Below are 19,103 nucleotides of genomic sequence, written 5' to 3'. Positions count from 1 at the left end.
AATACAATACAATATAATATAATATAATATAATACAGGGTCTTATATTAATTTTTGCTCCAAAAAGATGCATTAGAGCTGATTGTCGGGCGAGGTCTTATTTTCTGGGAAACACGGTATACATATATATGAATTAGTATAGTTTTTTCAACATTTTAATTGATAACAGTTTCATTCCAAATGTAAGAAATTTGATTATATAAAATGCTTCTGTATTACTAGAGGTTATAACAGTTTGATTTCTTGAGAAATACATTGGCTGGAAAGCAACTGTCAGTTTGTTGCTCTCAAATCTTCCTGTGATAAATGATCCTTTGCACCTAAGTGTCTTCTCAAAGAGAAGACTGCTTTCCAGCCATCTTGACTATTGTCTGGTAGACTCTAGATCACTGGAACATTCTACAAGTTCTGTTCTAGGACTTCGTGAGAACACTGAGTGGAATCACAGTTGGTCTGTGAATTGGAGTAAAGATTCCCCTGACAAAATCAGTGCACATGAGTCAGAATTTGGCAAAGCTTTCTCTTAGAAGATCCTAGAATGAGTCTGAATATATCACTTGATATAACACATCAGGTATAGCACATTGTTCCTTGATATGAAGCAATATGCGAGCATGTACTAAAACAAAGCAAAGGGGAAAATTAAATAGTATAGTACTTTGGGAAATACCTCATAAATTAACTTTAAACATTGGAAAAGAGACTCTTCCTAGGCAGATTAAACTACAAATCTACACCGGGTGGGTATTTTTTGTCAGCAAATTCTCCTCAAAGAGAAGTTTGCTGTATTAACATTTCCAATGAGCTGTTAATCTTTCAAGTGCCTTTCAATAGGATTTTACTTAATCCCTGTGATCATCAGCAATGGGAAAAGGGTCTTCTTCATAGACACCCAAACAGAGCTTTAAAGGGAACTTCTGTTTGAGTCATTAGGAGATTTTGGATCGTAGGGGAGAAACAGGACCTTCTTCCATTTCCTTCTCCTTGGATGTAAAGGCGTAATTCTCAAAATCTATCCACGCACAGAAAACTTGATGGGATCCAAGTCATCTCTCTCTCCTAATTCCTTCTCTGGAACAAAAAGAAATCTTGGCATCTTGCCTAGGTCCACAATTGTCATTTTCTTACATTTTTAAAATGTAGATTTAAAATAACCAAAATGGATATAACTGGCTTTTTGGACCATGCCTTTAAGATAAAAATCAAGCCATGAAAAACACTGACTTAGAAGAGAGAAGGCCCTTGACGACAGATGTACTTTAGAAGTAAAACAGGTTATACAAGTCAAATAAAATCTCTTATTAATGGAGTAAGAAACCAAACCCCAAACTATTATTTCTCACAGGGAATCAGTTTCTTGATATAAGATAAAACCATAGCAGAAGGGGGAAAAAGGGAGAACTGAGATCATGAAGGTCTATTTTAGTTCATGTTTATAGAAGTGGTACAGAATCTTGATTAGTTCTTTTTTTAAGGTAACTGCTTTGTGTACCCTACAAAACCATCTCATTTTTATGGTACTGCTCAATTCCCTAACTACTCTGAGAAGGTAGATTCAGAATATAGAGTGTGATACCAAATTGAGCAAAAGGAAGTCGTCAGTGAACAGTTATGATCGATCCTTGAAAACGAATTAATTTATTTCTCTTCATGTCTCTCATGGACATTTGTTTTTAATATTTCTCTTTAGTACGCTCGGTTGAACCACATGTACGTGCTGATGTTAGGGCGGTTGTTACTTGAAAAAAGCAGTGTCTGATGACTCAGCATAAATAGCTTAAATACTTTAGGAAAAGCTTGGAAAACCCCTGAATTCAACTGAAGTTAACAAATACAGAGGGTGCCAAAAAAATATGTACACATTTTAAGAAAGGAAAGCTGTATTAAAATTGTAATGCTTAACATATACCGATAACAAAAGATAAGTACAAGTCATGTTTGACTTCTGCAATCACAAGAGGCGCTCAAAGTGGTTACCATCAGCATGCAGACACTTCTGATTACAGCGAACTACTGCTTGAGCAACGTTGACCAAAGTGTCCACTTGTATACATTTTTTGGCACACCCAGTATATACTGACCAGCTGTCATGTGCCTGGCACCTTGCTCAGTAGTAAAGGATGAAATAATGGCAGATGGCAGATGCCGTGTCTCCTGGTATTAAGCCTATGTCTATTAAGCCTTCAGAATCAGTAATCAAGCTGATTATTTATGGTCAGAAATAAACCCATAATTTAGTGAGAGTTGATTCAACAAGTTAAAAATATGTCTCCAGCTAATTTTGATAGCTTTTAATAAAAAGAACCATTTAGGCATTTTCTTACCACTGCAATGACTTCAGGAAGGTGGCATTTTTTAACTTCCCATTTTTCATATAAGAAACTGAACCATTAGATACATAAAAGACTTGCTTAAGATCACCTTCATCGTCCAATATATTTGCTGCCACCCAGTGCTTCATCTACTAATCAGTTCCTCTCTCCCTTCCTTCCTTTATGCCCTCCCCTGTAAAGTATGGTATTCAGTACCTTAACTGACCCCAGCATCCTGGAAATTGTTGGGAGAGGGCAGAGTCAAACAGACTCCTTGGGGGGAACGTTTTGCTAAAGGGTTTTCTGAAATTTTGCTCAGTATTTTATCCCCTCAAATGTTATTACTTCCCCCTGTGCTCAGTAATTTTAGTTTGTGCTTTTTGTTTCTCTTTTTTGTTTCTTTGGTTTGCTGGCTTTGTGTTTTTTTCTCTTTTTTCCTTTTCTTTTCGTTTTTGAATGCAGGAATCGGTCAAGGCGTTCCAGTGGTGGCGCTCATTGTGGAAGGAGGACCCAATGTGATCTCGATTGTCTTGGAGTACCTTCGAGACACCCCTCCAGTGCCGGTCGTTGTCTGTGATGGGAGTGGACGGGCTTCCGACATCCTGGCATTCGGGCATAAATATTCAGAAGAAGGCGGGTAGGTAATTTGCCAGACCTCATGGGAGTGCTATGAGTGCAAAAGCTGTGTTCCAAGCTTAGAAGAGAGGGTATTTGTTAATTAAGACAGTTGGCATGGGAGGCTGGTGGGGATGAGGACGGGAACCTATTTTAAATGTCTTATGAAGTAGGAAAGTCCATGAAAGCTACGCTAGACCACGCTGTTGATAAACAGAATGAGGGGAGGAGAGGGGCCATAGACGTGGTCTCCTTTCTCTTGTCTTTGTTTCTCCTTCCCTCTTTACCTCCTCCTAATAAGAAGAAGCAGGAATTGGGTTTTAACACATGAAGCACAGCTAATCTGGACCATATAGTGCAGGTAACTTGGGAAAAGTTGAGATGTACAACTTCCAGGTTTGGCCATCAAACACCACATCACCAAGCTGCTATGTGTTTACAAATACTAAAAATTTACAAAAACAATTGGCAGCCTGTGACGCCAGAGCCCTCTAAATCTCTGTAACGGTAACCACTCTGGCGCTGTATAAATTCCCCTTGAACCTCTCACGTCCTTTCCTTGGTCTGTCAGTGCCCCTCAATGCTGTTGTCAGCAATCCAAAGCTCCCAGATCCATGGAGGACGCCCTCCAGCCTGAGTTCCTACTCAGTGAATTGCGAAACCCGCGCCCTCACAGATCAAAGTAATTCATTTCAAGGTGTGAATGAGTGAGTGTAAGGAGAAAAACACAAGGGAGCCATTAAATTTTAAATAAGGAACTTCCTAACCTAATCAAGTCTCCTAACACAGGAAAATCGTGGGGAAAGGTAGCCCCACAGGAGATGGGGGTCTTTCATTCACTCCTTCTATCAGCATACAGAAAGTGTTTACTCTGGGCCATACATTGAGATGTGAAGAATAACGTGATCTTCCTACCTTCAACGAACTCATAGTATGTCTAGTAAGTAGACAAGCTTGTAATTATAATAGTAAAAGTCACAGGTAAGTAAGCTCACCTACTTCAGAGAACCTCCCCCTGCTCCCCAGTCTCCCTCAGAGCCTGCCCTGAAATAGAGATTCAGCATGACAGCTCAGTGCCATCTCTTCTCTCCCATTCTTTTCTTGTCTTTGCCAGCAGTCTAGCACTGCAGGTGAGCCATTAAATCAGCATCCTTTCCTAGTAAGTGCATGAACCTAAATATGTGAAAGGAGGAATAATGAAAAGCACAGGGCCTCCAGCTTAACACTGCAAACATTGACAAGTGATTTTAGCCTCTGTTAAGGCTTTTGATTTCCTTTTGTTAAAAAACCTAAGTTTTGTAAGCAGAAAGTTGAAGTTTGCTTACTGGCAAATTTAATTAAATTACTTTAATCATCTTCTTTGATAGTAAATATTGGTCCTTTTATAGCTAAGGAGATAAAAAACAGAGAACATTCACCCAAATGCCTCCAGGTCTGTTACAACCAGAGTTCAAGATCCTGAACTGTACTTTGTTTTTATTAAAAAATTACCCATAATTCTCTTTGATTTCAATATAGCAATTTGTTTCTTTTTTTCTGACATAACTAAAGAATATATACTTTTTTTATCTTTGGCTTGGTTTTTGCTTCCTACTGCTCTAATTACTTTATTGCATTCCTATAAAGTAGATACAAGTTTGCATTCAGAATGCACGTTTTCTTTACAGAAAACTAATGAAAAAGGAAGCTGTTCACCTCAACATTTCAGGTTTTCTAGGTCTATACACAAAGAAAGTCTGTACCTAGTGACTACTTTTTGTCTTTATCTGGGGTCGTGTACCTTGAAAATGTTAAAATCTTTGCTAAGTTGCCCTTCTTGATTCTGTTTTAATAACAGAAATGTTATCCATTTTAGAACTGGCTGGGACTCTATATTATTTAACCTGTGAGATAGATACACAGAGAAATTAAGTGCTTTGCCAAGGCCGCATAGCACACAATCCCAGGTCAGGATTTTTTCTGGTGTATTATAAAAATTCACTGAAATGTGTTTTGTGCTATGTGCCTTAGTGTTTCTGGTATAGTAGGGCTTCAGTGATACTGTCTTTTAAATATATAAATGTACTTAAGTTGCCTTCAGCTTCCATTTTGCACTATAATTTATTTTTTTTATTTTTCTGTGTATTTACATAAATTCTGTCATTTATTCTGTGTATTACAAAAAGATAACAATCCGTGCATTCCTGGTTGTAAACCAGTGTCTAAGCTGATTAACCCTATATCATGTGGATTCTTTTCCTTCCCTCACCCAGTCCATTATACCCCCTCCTGAAAATTAGGAGTCAGAAATCCCATGCCTCTTTAACTTTAATTGGCAGTTTTAGTTTTAAAACTAAAGTTTAACTTTAGCTCTAATTATTCTATGGCCAAAATATGCCAGAGCACAACTTTTATGTGACCGATACAAACATATGACCCATGACTGATTATCAAAGAATGTGAAGCCATGCACATAACTAGAGTGGAGATAATGAATTAAGATATAATTTCATATAGTGGGAATTATTTAAAATTAAAACTTTAAAATTGTAAAGAAATGTTTATAAATAGTTACTAGAAAAATTGAAGCTTAAAGAGAAGCTTTGTATTTACATATATATATAGTTAGGTATATAGTTAAAAGTATGTTCTTGCTACTCCAGGAAAGGAATTACAAATTTATCATGATAAAATGAATTCAGAATGTTTCTGTGTGCTGTCTGAATAACTGCCAGATTAATCATGTTTATTTAGCTTGAAATGAAATTGTCTAGCCATACATATGCAGCCAATTTAAGAAATTATTTCCAAAGAAAATTATTTTGCACTAGTGTGCTTTCTTTATACTAACAAAAAAACACACACAGAGAGAGAATTAGCCCACCTAGACCTGATTCTCATCAAGAAGGATTTCTTCTTTCATTTCCAACAAAGTTCAACAGAGTTTGGACCTGTTTCACTACAAATAAATATAAATGCTTATTATTTGTTCATATAAATAAACATATAAGTGTATATGATTGTACCTATAAAATTGACTATAGGAAACATACACACTCTGTTTAGAAAACTTGAATGGGGATTTGAAATCATTGTTTTTTACTTTCAGTTACTTTGATAATTTAAACATGATTAAAAATTTTAAAGTTCATTTTTAGGTTGTTAAATAATACAGGCCCAAGGACTATAAATATGTATGTATTTTCAGCTATATAGCTTGTCATTTTATAACCTTAAAGGAGTGAATAAAATCTTCACATCTCTATTTTAACCTTTGTGAACTTGATAGCCCGTCTTTAAATTCCCATTATTAACCACCTTCTAAGAATATGAATTTAAGAGGGAATCACTTCGTAAGCAAATTACAATTGGCAAAACTAATTAACTTTTGTACATGAGATTATTTGAGGTAGAAAGAGACGTGACTATATCTATCACAACCCAAAGGGAATTGGATAAACTAGGAGACAATTATAATTACATTCTTAGTTTATCTTTTTCTCTCCATCTCTGCTCTGTGGCGTATACTACCTGAAAGAAGTGCTCAAACTCTTTATTCCTTATTGTTGTACTGGATTTCTATGTCCTATCTGTCATAGTTTAGAATGAGTCACAAGTCACTTTCCCTAACTAATATCGTTGCTTTAAAAATATTATCAAATTTTATTTCTGAATCATAAATGACTAAACATTGCAGACATAAATAGATTAATGTTACCTAAGTAGCGTTAGATTCAAGTACCCAAATTTTTAAACACCTGGATTCCACTTTATGCTTTGTCTGACTAAGCAAGGTACCCACAGGCAGGAAGACCTCTCAGGCTGCAGGTGCCTGAAGTTGGAGTCAGATATTACTTTGCCTGATAATTGTCAACCTAAGTCTCAGATTGCAAAGAAATGTGATCTATCCGCTCATGTATCACTCGGCAAGCAAGTATTTCACAGATGAAAAAATGTCAGTGTGAAAAGGCATCTGAATGAATGTGTGTTCTGAGATGATGTCCCTCATTAATCCAAATTGTATTACTGATGCTTTTTTGGCATGTTTATCCCAAAATAATCATCTAGATTTACAACTTTTAAACACCCTAGGACAAGAAGTAGAATTTGCAGTAGCAGAATGCCTTAGAGCTTTTAAGTAGTCTGTTCATAATTTCTGGGAAATTATCAATAGGGCAATTACTAAAAGACTGTTCATTCTTTTTTAATTGAATGTATTTGATATATAACATTGTGTAAATGTAACATGCACAATGTGTTAATTTGATGCATTTACATACTGTCAGATGATTGCCGTGGTAGGGATATTTAGCACTTATATTGCATAATTATCATTTCTTTTTAGTGTATGAGATAATTAAGTTTTAGTTGTTCACATTCTTATGTGCCAGTGGAATATGAATTAGATATTGTGAAGAAAAAATGAACACTAATATATTCCAAATAAAAATCTGATTTTCCTGTTTAAAAGGAGCTTAATAAGGTCCCTACATTTTTGGATTAGCTGAAGTAAAGGCATAAATGGAACACAAAGTGGAGATAAAAAAAGAAAAAATATGTTGTGTGGCTTCAAATTATAAAATCATATCCTAGCAGATATATGACAAAAGTTTACTTCTCTCCAAATACATATCAAAATGACCAAAGACAGGGAAAGTCTCCAGAAAATTTGTCATTTTAGAAACCCTGGTGTAGGATATATTCCCTAGAACATATCATTCTACACAGTGGTCACTAATATTTTCTTCCGCTGCTCAAGAGATTTTCATCTAAAGCTGAAGGATGTCACAGGCATATCATTTGTCTCTATAAGATCTGCTGAAAAAAAGTAATTGATAGCGATGGTTTGTATTCCAGCATGATTTAGACATAATTGGAATGTCAAGTGAGAAAGAAGGAAACAGATATCAAGCATGCTGACTTCAGGTGTCCATTTTAGCTGTTGTCAATTTCATCTTACCTGCCTCTTTTCTAGAATTTCCTACAAGAAGGCATGTCAAAACCTGATTCTGTTTTTTAACTTTCTCAAAGAGAAGTTGGAAACATCTCGTACAGACAAAGGATACTGGTGGCTTTATGAAAGTTTGTTTTTTTCTTTTTTTTATAAACTATTTTCCAAGTAAACATTTACTGAGTGCTTACGCTATATACGCATGGAATTGTTAGGGAATGAGTAAGACATGGCCTTAACTGGCAGGGTCTTTATTGATGGCGATTAGAACGTAGACATGAATACAGAGAACTCGGTCACCTGGGCTATAATAAATGTATACAGTGTTACAGAAGCATAGAGGACAAAGTACTTGAGTGTAGCATTCCCCATGAGAATCTGCTCAAGGAAACCATGCATGTTAGTTATCCACAAAATGACCATATAATGGCTCTATTTCTCCTCCTCTCCTTTTCCATCAAAAACTGGACCTAAACTGAGTGTCAGCATGAATGACCAAGAAACAGCGAATATTTTCTCTCTTATAAAACTCAGCATAGAAAAAAGAATCAATCTGAACAGGATTGAAGGAAAGTTGGTAACAAGTTGTATGAGTATTGTGGTGGTGTTTTGTGTGGTGGTGTGTGTTTGTGTGTGTATATATATTATGAAATTGAATTATACAGACTCAAATTTAATCGATAAATTAATTTAATCTGATAAAGTTTAATTTAATTATAAATAATTACACATATACTAATGCCTGTAATTATATATGTGTGCATGTGTGTGTGTGCGTGTATTTAAAATACAAGTAAAAACTTAAAGATAGGACTGATAACAAGTCTTTTCAAATCAGTCAATCACCAGGTATTTTTTGAATGCTTGTTTTAGGCAAGAAGTGTGACTTTCCTTGAGACTTATAATCTCATCTGAAGTAATATAATAATAAATAATTTTCAATTAGATGCTAGTTACTGAGTTCTAAGAAGGCAGAAATAGTCACAGGTTGGAGTAGATAACAAAATTTTTATAGAGAGATTATTATTGCAATTTTTCCCTCTGTGGAATGTATAAAGATAGCAGTTATATAGATACCCGTATCATCGTATCCAACTTTCACAAAGCTAGAGTAGCTCCATTTATTTAGGAAAGTGAAACATAAAATAAATATTTTGTGCTACAGTTTGCTATTTGATCCCTCCATGTGTATAAACATGGGGAGAATTAAGCATTGATGTGGGGACAGAGTCCCAGAGAGCAGTTTCCAGGCTCTTGGCCTCACATGGAAAGGTGCTGGCTCAGGTAGTAGATGGCCATCAGCTGTGACTAGTTGGCCATCAGCTGTTACCAGTTAGCCATTAGTCACTGATATAACTGCTGTGGCTACGCTAGCAAGTGCGGAGTGCAGTTAGCAAGTGGGGTCACTTGGCAGAGAAGCGGGCGGCAGATTGCGGATAGTGTGGCTCCTACGTCCTGTGTCTCCAACCCAGCCACCAGCGAGAATATAGTAGTATGACTCCCCTATTTATGGCTCCGTGAGTGTTCCTTTTTGGCCTCACCATATCCTGCATTTTTATGTGGGGAGCAGGACCAGAGACCCTGTATGACACCCCGCATGACAATTGACCTTTAAAAAAATTATGTAGAGGTCATGGGGGAAAGTACTAGTGAGGGAAAAAGTTTTATTGCTCTAAATTGACCAATGAGATCCCTATATTGATTACATTTACCTTAGAATCACTGAACTCCAAATTGGGAAAATGTGGCCTTGAACATTAACAGCAAACATCAGAAAAACACAGAGCTGGATAATCCTTTATGATAAGGAAATCCATTTTAGGGAACCACTGCCCACAACTTTTAGATAGCCCACTGAGGCCAAGTGAAAATTTCAGAAGTATCAGTTATGTTCCTGTTCCTCTGAGATTTGCTTGGTTAACTTTTGGCTGCTTATGATATAGAAAATTTTCAACATAAGCATGTGGTTATTATACTTTAGGATCCCTGAGAATCACCTGGAAAGTGGTAGAAGATACAAATTCCCCTAAATATCCTGATTCAGCGTACCTGGACGGGTGCAGGAAAATGTATTTGAAACCAAAACTACAGGGGATTCCAACAAGAGTGCTCCATGGACTACCCTTTCAGAAACGCTTTTAAAATTTGTAAACATTAGATTTCTCTTTATACTTCTCTGGTGCTTTCAAAAATAGTTTCTTCACTTCCTATGCCTCATGTGCATTCTCCTTACACAAGGCATTGCATTGTTACCACAAGCACTTTGTACCCTCTGCCAAATTTTGTCTTTAGAACCTAGCTGACTTGAAAAGTTTATTTAGCATGAATCACCTTCGTTCATCCTTTATCACAGTTGTTCTTGCTTCCAAACATCAGTCAGACTTGAAATTACCTCCTTTGAAAAGACAGCTCTACCACAAAAACTTTGACAGGACTGATCGGCTTCTATGTTAGTTTTTTAATTTACGTGGATTTCTTGAGGGCATACAGTTCACTTTCTTGTTTCTTTTGAATGTTATTTTCTGACTGGTTCAAAATATATGACCGATTAAAAAGAGAAAGAAAAAAAAGAGGATGAGAAAAGCAAAAGTTTTTAAAAGAGAACTGGTGTGAGCTGATCATGAATGATGCTTCTGAACTCTGCTATTTGAGAGGCCATTGACAGTCATTGGGGCCAGCAAGTTGAACATTAGAGAGTCTTGGGTCTTACCTCACTTTCCTTTGACTTTACAATTGCAATGGGCAATCATTTAAGAGTCCCCATTTCCTGCGTGCCGATAGTATTGATTTTCACTTTTTTAAAGCCCTTGGACCCCTTTTCAAATGAAATCTCAGGTAGAAGTACAATATATGAAACAGGCAAGATAAAGGTTTGTTCTGTGGCAGCTGGAATGGAAGGTCTAGAACACTTGTTTTCAATTTTTATCTTGCATGAGAATTACCTAGAGGGCTTATTAAAAATCAAATTGTTGGGACCCATCTCAAATTTTCGTATTCGGTAAATCTGATTTGGGCCGGTGATTTTCATTTCAAAGAAGTACCCAAGAGATGCTGATGCTGTTGGTCCAGGAAGGAAACTTTTGAGAACCGTTGGCCGAGAGCCTCCCTCTACTGCCTGGCTCTCACCACTGAGGCAGCTCTGAAGCCGCTCTCGGGCTCCTCCTCAAAATTCCAGGGGCTTCATTGTAGAACCCAGTTGAAAACCATAAATCTACAGGTCAAGTTGTGTACATTCCTTTGCTTGGACTCAAGACTGCATTCTAGCCCCAGCCGCTCTCTAGAGCCATCTCAGTGAAACTCCCCTTCACCCAAAAACCCACCCAAACTGTCCTGCCCTCTGCTTTCCAAGCACAAAGGGCAGTCATAGGCCTCTCTCCCTTTGTGTGAAATGTACATATACATTTCTGTTTTTTCTTATGTTATTTTTTAAAATTAAGTTTATTTGACATATAACATATCAGTTATAAGATATAAGTTATAACATATCAGATTTTAGAACCTGCTGCAGCTACTGCAAATATAGTGGATTAACATCTCACCCAATGGTATCATTAACAATAGATAATGTTTGTAATGTACTTCATGGGTTTCCTCCAGATTCCCCATGCTATTCTCAGATGTTGATCATGGACCACAGGATTTATGAAAACTGAAAACAACAGTGACCACCTGCTCTAAAAGCTACTTCAACCAGAGAAACCCTAAAATTGCATTAAAGTAGCATTGCAAGGTCAATTCAGGTCTGGATTACTGTTGTCTAGAAAAGTCTCCATTTAGGTTCAATAAGGTCTTTATCGTCCTAATTGTTGGGAAACTGTCCTAGAGTTGATATACACAGTTCTTGTGTTTTCTGGGGCTATTCAGTACAAATCAAGTGTCCACCGAAGAGCAGTGACCCTTAAAGGCCTTGAGTAAGCAGTAAAGAAATGGTTCCTCTAAATTCATGGAAGCTATCATTTCATGTCTTAAGAGACCTAAAGTTTGGAGTCCTTTAACCCAATGATCTCCTTGGTTTTCACCATTTGATAGTATGTTTGACATTTTATTTTCTCTAGTGCAGGGATGGCAAATAGTTTTCATCTTGAGTGTCAACAATAGTCAACTGGTACTGGCTTCCTGGAATGATGTGTTCTGAGAATGATTCTGAGGCCACATCTGGGCTCAGAGGAAAGATCACTGTGATAGATTAATAATGATGCAAAGAAAGAAATTTACAGTCAACATGTCATGGAGGTCTACTCTTACTTTAGAAGGAAGATAAAATCTGATAGATAGCCATATATATCACTACCATGCAATCATCAAATATCATACTGAACTATGAAGCCAAGGAAAAAATAAGAAACTTGCCTGCCTAAAAGACTATTCCTCTGAATAAATGTTGGACTAACTTTTAAAGCATATCAGTTGAAGAGGTGCCAGTGTTTTTGCATGCCCAAGGAGCATACACATCTCAGCCAGCTCTGATTCTATCTCTTATGCAGAGCCTAAAAAACAATAAAAAGTTTGACTATTCTTATTGTCTGGCTCTGTGCAATAGTCGCTGATGGGATTTCATTTGGAATGAACTCTGAGGATATGTTTTCCTTACAATTTTGGCAGCAAAAAAGCTACCTGACCATGTGGCAGTCCCTGTATCCTTTGGCAACAATTTAGTTTCTACTCTTGGGCACATTCATAACCAAAGGGAAAGGAAAGAAGAGAAATTGCAGAAACACTGTTCAGGATTTTTCAGCTAAATGTCCTTCGAGTCCCTGCCTTACATGAAGAGTTTGGCAGCTCCATCTGCCTCGAGAGTAGTGCTCTCCAGAACTTTCTGTGATGATGGAAATGTTCTATATCTCTGCTATCCAATCAGATAAGCACTGAGCACTTGAATTGTGGCTAGAGTGACTAAGAAATTGAATTCTAATTTCTATTTAATTGTAATAAATTTAAGTTTGAATTGCCTCATCACTAATGGCCACCATATAGAATTTCGTAGTTCTAACATTTCTGCAGTTGGTTTCCACAAAACTGGGAACCCTTGAATACCTGACAGATTTCCATTGTTCCCTTTATTTTTTAATTACATTCTTCCATCCAGGCAACATTAGGTGTTCAGTCATTCAACCCATATTTTTTGAACACCTACTATATTCCAGGCACTGTTCTAGGCACTGCCAAACACACTTGTGAACCAAAAAGACAAACATTCCTGCTGTTGTGGAGCTTTCATTTTGACAAGTTAGATAGATAATAAGTAATAAACATGTTTATTAATAAATAATATTTAAATAATATTAATAAATTTAATAATAAATAATATTTAAAAGGATATGCAATGGGAAAAAAGGGAAGAGTGAAAAGAATCAAGGTCAGAGGCTAGTGGAAAAGCATGTCTTCAGCACCTGGATGAGCACTGAGAGAAGAGGATATAAAAGTAATATAATGTATAGTCCCTGCATCCAAGAAGTTACAGTCTAGTTATGATTTTCTTAGAATAATTGTCTTTATGAAACAGCACATATAAAATGCCTGACACAAAGCTTCTCTTACAATCGGTATTAACTGCCTTTCTTACCACCCTCAACCCCACCATACCACCCACCTTTTATTTCCTTTTGTATGTGTATCTGTGCCTTCTGTTTTACCATATTTGGCTTGGGATTCTAGAGTAGGTTAAAAAAAAAAAGTAAAACAAAAGAAAGTAAAGAAAAGTAAGAAATGCTTACTCTATGGGTAGTGTTAAATGAAATTTATTGAACAGATTGCACCATCAAGGTGTGTGCAATATGTCCAATTATAAATAACTTCTCAAAGATCATTCTAACTACTTCATATTGCTAGGTAAGAACCCTCAGGAAAAACCCAGCTGAACAACTTCTCTAGGCTAGATACCAAAGCAAGATCAGAGGCAGAATTTCTCATAGGCCTTAGTTGATAGAGACCATTTGTTTCTGAAGTTGAGCCTCAGAACAAAACAAAAACAGACTCATAGAAACAGACCAAATGAATAGTTACCAAAGGGGAGAGGGTTAGGTGGATTGGTGAAAAAGGTGAAGGGGATTATAATAAATAATATTGTGATAAATTTTCACAGTGACAGATGATTACTAAAATTAGTGTGGTGATTACATTGTAAGGTTTAAAAATGTCAAATCACTATATTGTACACCTAAAGCTACTATAACTAATATAATATTGTATACCAACTATACTTAAATTAAAAAAAAAAATTTAAGTTGGGCAAACTAATCTATGGGATCCCATCCCATCCCATCTATTGGCCACTTTTGTGTGGCCAATCATATTATGATTCTCACTTTACCTGTATGAAAAGTATGACATGGAAAGACAGCTTGCACAAGATCCTACAGCCAGCAAGTGACTGCATCCCTCCAGACAGACTGGCCCTGGTGGCCAGGAAGCTTTTATTCAGTGTTGCCCTGCCTCTCTGGGAAGAATCATGCTGTTACTTAATGACTGAGTCATGACCTTTGGGAGGAAGTGGTGACTTTTACCAAAGAAGAATACGGAGAAGAAGAATACAAGAAAAATACCATTCTCTGTGACCTTAGGCAAGACATGTACTTTTTCTGTGCCGTTAAGGTTACATTTAGAAGTTTGCTTTGGCTTCAAGCAAATTATAAAATTTCATTTTTCTTTAACACATTTGAGATTTGGTGGGAAATGATGTCTTCTAAATACCAGGTTGTATTATTAACAATCTCTTTTATTTATAGATGTAAAATTTTCTCAAACTGTGTCTGAATAAATTAATAGAGTGTCTACGGAAAGCATTAGAAGGGCTTCACTCCTTGAAAGTCATTAACTCAAGTCTAGCTCTTCGAGTCCCATTGAATTTTAAATGCATTTTCTGACTTTTGAATCTCGGAACAAAACTCTAATATTGCAGGTAATTAAATGCATTCTGAGAAAATTGTGTGCATGTGGGAGGTATTCCTAGCATTTGAACAGAATACTAATAGCAAACTGTGGGAAGCTGTGTTGGTTACTCTGAGCCCTGGATAAACATTGACCTATTTCAAATAACTCTATGACTCATCTGATCACAAGTACAGTATTTAAATGGAGACACAAATGCCATCGTATAAAGATTTTCCTCACTTCAGTGACTACACTTCCTAAATCATAATGCCTTCTAATTTGAGTTATACCAAAAATAGCATTAGTATAGGAAGCCACAGATGGACGGTTTCCATAAATAGGCACCACTTTGTCAAAGACCCAATTCTAGAACTAAAATTTGACTTAATACTATGATCATGTTTTGATGTCAAGAAATTTCCAATCACCGTTCTAAAGCCATACAAATAAATCTAAAATGGACTTATTTCTATTTTTGCTGATGATGAATTATCACAGTGAAGATTTTTAAATCATTCGAGTGTTTTTCAGAAAAAAAATGGGAAAAGGTAGGAAAGCAACAATTTCAAGAAAGTAGGCTTCCCAGTATCCGATTATGGCCACAAAATAGGAAAGGGTCCTAGAGAAGACAAAGGAAGCTTTTTTGCCAAATACAAAACAACTGGTTCAGTACAGCAAATACTTGTGAAAAATGAGAAGCAAATATAATCTTCAAGGTACTAAATATACTTTGCCACAGTCCTCACTTACCAGTTTTCCTTTATCTTGTTCAAATTTGTCTGATGTCCTTCAGATGTTATCTATATCCCAAAAGTAAAGTCAATTTCCTACAACAAATATACTTAAATTTCTACCTCCATTGCAGATGATTAGGAAACTGCAAGACATATTTAGAGATTGCAATCAAGAAAAACAGCACCATGGAGGGAAGGCTGAATTCAGTAGACTCAACTCAACATTGAGATCGCTAAGCTATGTGACTTTGCACAAATCATTTAACCTCTCTGAGCCAGTCTCCTCTTCTGCAAAATGGAAAACCTGCTTGACTCACAGATCGTTATGAAGATAAAATGAGATTATTGCCATGGCCTACTGAGTGTCATAAACCATGATGTGCTACGAACATGTCAAATGTTACACAGGATCTTTTCCAAATAATATTATTAAACTCATTCTGTGAAAGGCATGGGGCCTAATATTTCTTTGTCAAAAGAGGGGAGATTGTCAAGTGTCGGGGAGCTGTTAAAGGCAAAGAAGCACCAAAAATGAGATTTTCCTCTTGGTGCAATCAGGTGGAAAAAGAACTAAACCAGGATTAACAATTACTTCGAAAGGACCAAATCACCTTTGTTCCACCTAAACCCCCTCCGATGGAGCATACTCTAGAAAACGACCAACCTAGAGAATCCTTCTACTTCTCAAAATAGAATTCCATGGTTCATATTGCTAAATGATTTAACCAAAGCCACAATTTCAATCAGCTGCGAACTTGAGCTAAGGAGTATAAGATTCTTAGTGTCTTTCCTCTTTCCGAACCACTGAAGCCCCCAATCAGCTAAGGTGCACATCATTCCTCAATTTTTACAAAGTGACAGTCGGTGCAAGTGACAGATGGATCCCTCACACAGCTAATGACCTCAGGGAACTGGGATTTTATTATAGTTAGCAATGGAAAACAAATTATGAGTTGTTATCAAAATTAAGCACCTGCAGACAAATGATTGGATCTATCAAGTGGCTGATCAGGAGAGTCTCTGGTATTATTAATCACGTACAGCATCTAAGTACACCAGATAAAGCAGGACTCTCTAGACCCTTCCACATGAGTTACCTGTCAAGTAGACACATGACCAGGTATGAGTGCCTATGTCCTGACTCTTCAAGACAATTAATTGGCAACACAAATGTAATCACGTCACCCTCCAACTTAAATCCTTCAGCAGCTTCTCATTGCCTGGGGGATAAAACCCAAAAACTCTAACACTGTCTCAAATGTTCCCCTGGTCTTGCCCTTGCTCACCCCTTCGGCAGCTCCATCTTTTCCACTCTTTCTTTTGCTCTCTCTGCTCCGGCCATACTGACCTGCTTTTATTTCCTCCACACTAGGCCTGTTCGTGCTGTTTTGTCTGCCAAGAATGTTCTTATCCAGCCCCGCCACCCCCCTGCCCATGCTAATGTGCATTCATTCTTCAAGTCTCAGATGAAACAGCACCTCCTCCTCAAAGGAAACTTCCCTGAATTCTCTAGATTTTATATTGAACTGTATATAGGTTTTGTATCAGAGTTAGCTTCTCTACCTCTCTACCACTCTCAATCACAGTTGAATTGCTTGTTCCTGTCTTTCTACTCCATGGGTGTGAAGGCTCACTGCAGGCTGACAGGGTATACAGTCACCTATCCCTGTAGCCCTGGCATACACCACAGTGTCTGCCATTAATAGACATCACTAAGCAATTGTTGAGTGAATGGATGAATGAATAAATGGATGAATGAATGAATGAATGAATGAAAGAATGAATGAATGGTTTGGGACTGGTCCACACCGAAGGCCACAGAGTTCTCCAGACCTCCACAGAGGCTCTTGTATCATTTTTCAACCTTACCTGGACCAGCCTCTTTTTTCTAAATGTATATGTTCATGATACAAATCTTCCTGAGAGGCAGAGGGGTAACCCAATCCACCGCTGCTGAGCTGAGTGACATTCCTTGGTATAATTCTGTGATGGGGAATGCACCGTCCTCAAAGTTGGGCCCCCGTAATACCCGGCCTAGTGGGCCCAGGTGAATCCTCACACTGTCTTGCGGCAAGCAGGCCACTGATATAAAGATATTCTCAAGACTCCCATCTTGCTTTCTTTCAAGCAACAAAATTTGTCATGCTTTCATGTTAAAGGGAAGTTCATAGTTTCCTGCTCAAATAGCCACAGAGATGAAAAGAGGCCGTGGTGTAGTGCACTTGGTAATAAGAGGCCGCATGGTGGAAAGAGCGCTAGGCAAGGACTCAGAAAAATTAGGTTCTGGTTCCGGCCCTGCCATTTATTTGCTAAGTGACCTTAAATATCTGGTTCTTTCTGGATAAAATGTCCTTTCGTTTTAAATTGTATAAATCTTTTGCCTGTAGGGTTACTGTAAGCACCAAATGAGATAATAATTATATTTTACTATTGTATATAGGAGTTGCTGGTACATCAATTAAGAAAAAAATGTAAACTTTAAAATACCAGACAAATTATGATAATTTTGTCACTGGTTCTTGAAAGCAGTTTTGTCTTCCTGTCTTAGGCAGTATCTGTTAGTAATGAAGTGTATTTTCATTCCCTGCCATTTGATGGTTAGTAGAGATAACCAGTTCTCATCAGGCTAGTTAGAGAGGAATTAAAAGTTAGTTATTATTGGTACTTATTTGAGCATTGATTGAATATGACAAGAGTCTGACCCAAGAGTCAGCGTCAGTCTCTTGTTGGTTGTAACACAGCAAAAATTTGACCTAAATAATGATGACCTGAATCACAGGCCAGATAAACTACCACCTGCATGAAATGATTTTAGAGGAAACATAAGTCTTATTTATCCTCATTGAGTTCAAAAATCCATTACCTAGATACAGCCTTTCTTTCCACAATTAGAGATGAAGTTGAAATTTCAATCTTTAGATAACAGTAAATTTTTACCAAGACGCTAATGATTCATTGAAGGTATTTCTTTAATAAAAGAAAAAAAGAGAGAGACAGAAAAGAACTAAATCAATCTTCTTACTTTACTCTTTTAGGTTCTGAGATGTTAACATGGATTTATTTTTAAAGGCACTGGCTTGTTTTTTTTTTCTTAATTCAAAATAACTTTCATGAGAAAAATACTTTCATGAGAAAAATAACTTTCATGAGAAGAAGTAGCCCCTGTTTAAAGTAAATCATCATAATGCTTTCTTGTATTTTATAACATTTTTCAGGAAAAAGTACTGAATAGGAGCTGGGTTGACCTGTTTGGACATTGCTTTTAATTACAGGCTTATCAATGAATCTTTGAGGGACCAGCTGTTGGTGACCATCCAGAAGACTTTCACATACACTCGAACCCAAGCTCAGCATCTGTTCATCATCCTCATGGAATGCATGAAGAAGAAGGAACTGGTATGTAAACAGTGTCCCCAGGAGTGGTAGAGCCCTCTCCACATTCCCTCTGTCTGTTTAACCATTTTCTTGAGTCATGCACTGTTTTTGTTTTTTTCTTTCTGTTCAAGCTTACAATGTTTCTCAGGCCCCAATGGCTCCTGTAGTTTCCTCCCCTCAGTAACTAAGACACTGCTTTTCTTGCCCAGATTTAATTAAGTACATGCAACAGGAGTTTAGCATCATTTCCTACTGATGCTCTCACCCC

General features: G+C 37.0%; 1 protein-coding gene across 10 annotated transcripts in view; it reads left to right on the top strand.

The window, feature by feature from the left end:
• The window catches only part of TRPM3 (transient receptor potential cation channel subfamily M member 3), an 817,113-nt gene that overhangs the window by 634,569 nt on the left and 163,441 nt on the right, over window positions 1-19,103 (top strand). For all 10 annotated transcript variants that reach the window (XM_033122317.1, XM_033122314.1, XM_033122311.1 and 7 more), the window contains 2 exons: window positions 2,774-2,948; window positions 18,733-18,856. In XM_033122317.1, coding sequence (XP_032978208.1) covers window positions 2,774-2,948; window positions 18,733-18,856 — 299 coding nt within the window. The remainder of the gene's footprint in view (window positions 1-2,773; window positions 2,949-18,732; window positions 18,857-19,103) is intronic.

Source organism: Rhinolophus ferrumequinum, chromosome 12 (assembly GCF_004115265.2).
Source record: "Rhinolophus ferrumequinum isolate MPI-CBG mRhiFer1 chromosome 12, mRhiFer1_v1.p, whole genome shotgun sequence".
NCBI lineage: Eukaryota > Metazoa > Chordata > Mammalia > Chiroptera > Rhinolophidae > Rhinolophus > Rhinolophus ferrumequinum.
This window is presented reverse-complemented; position numbering and strand designations above follow the sequence as displayed.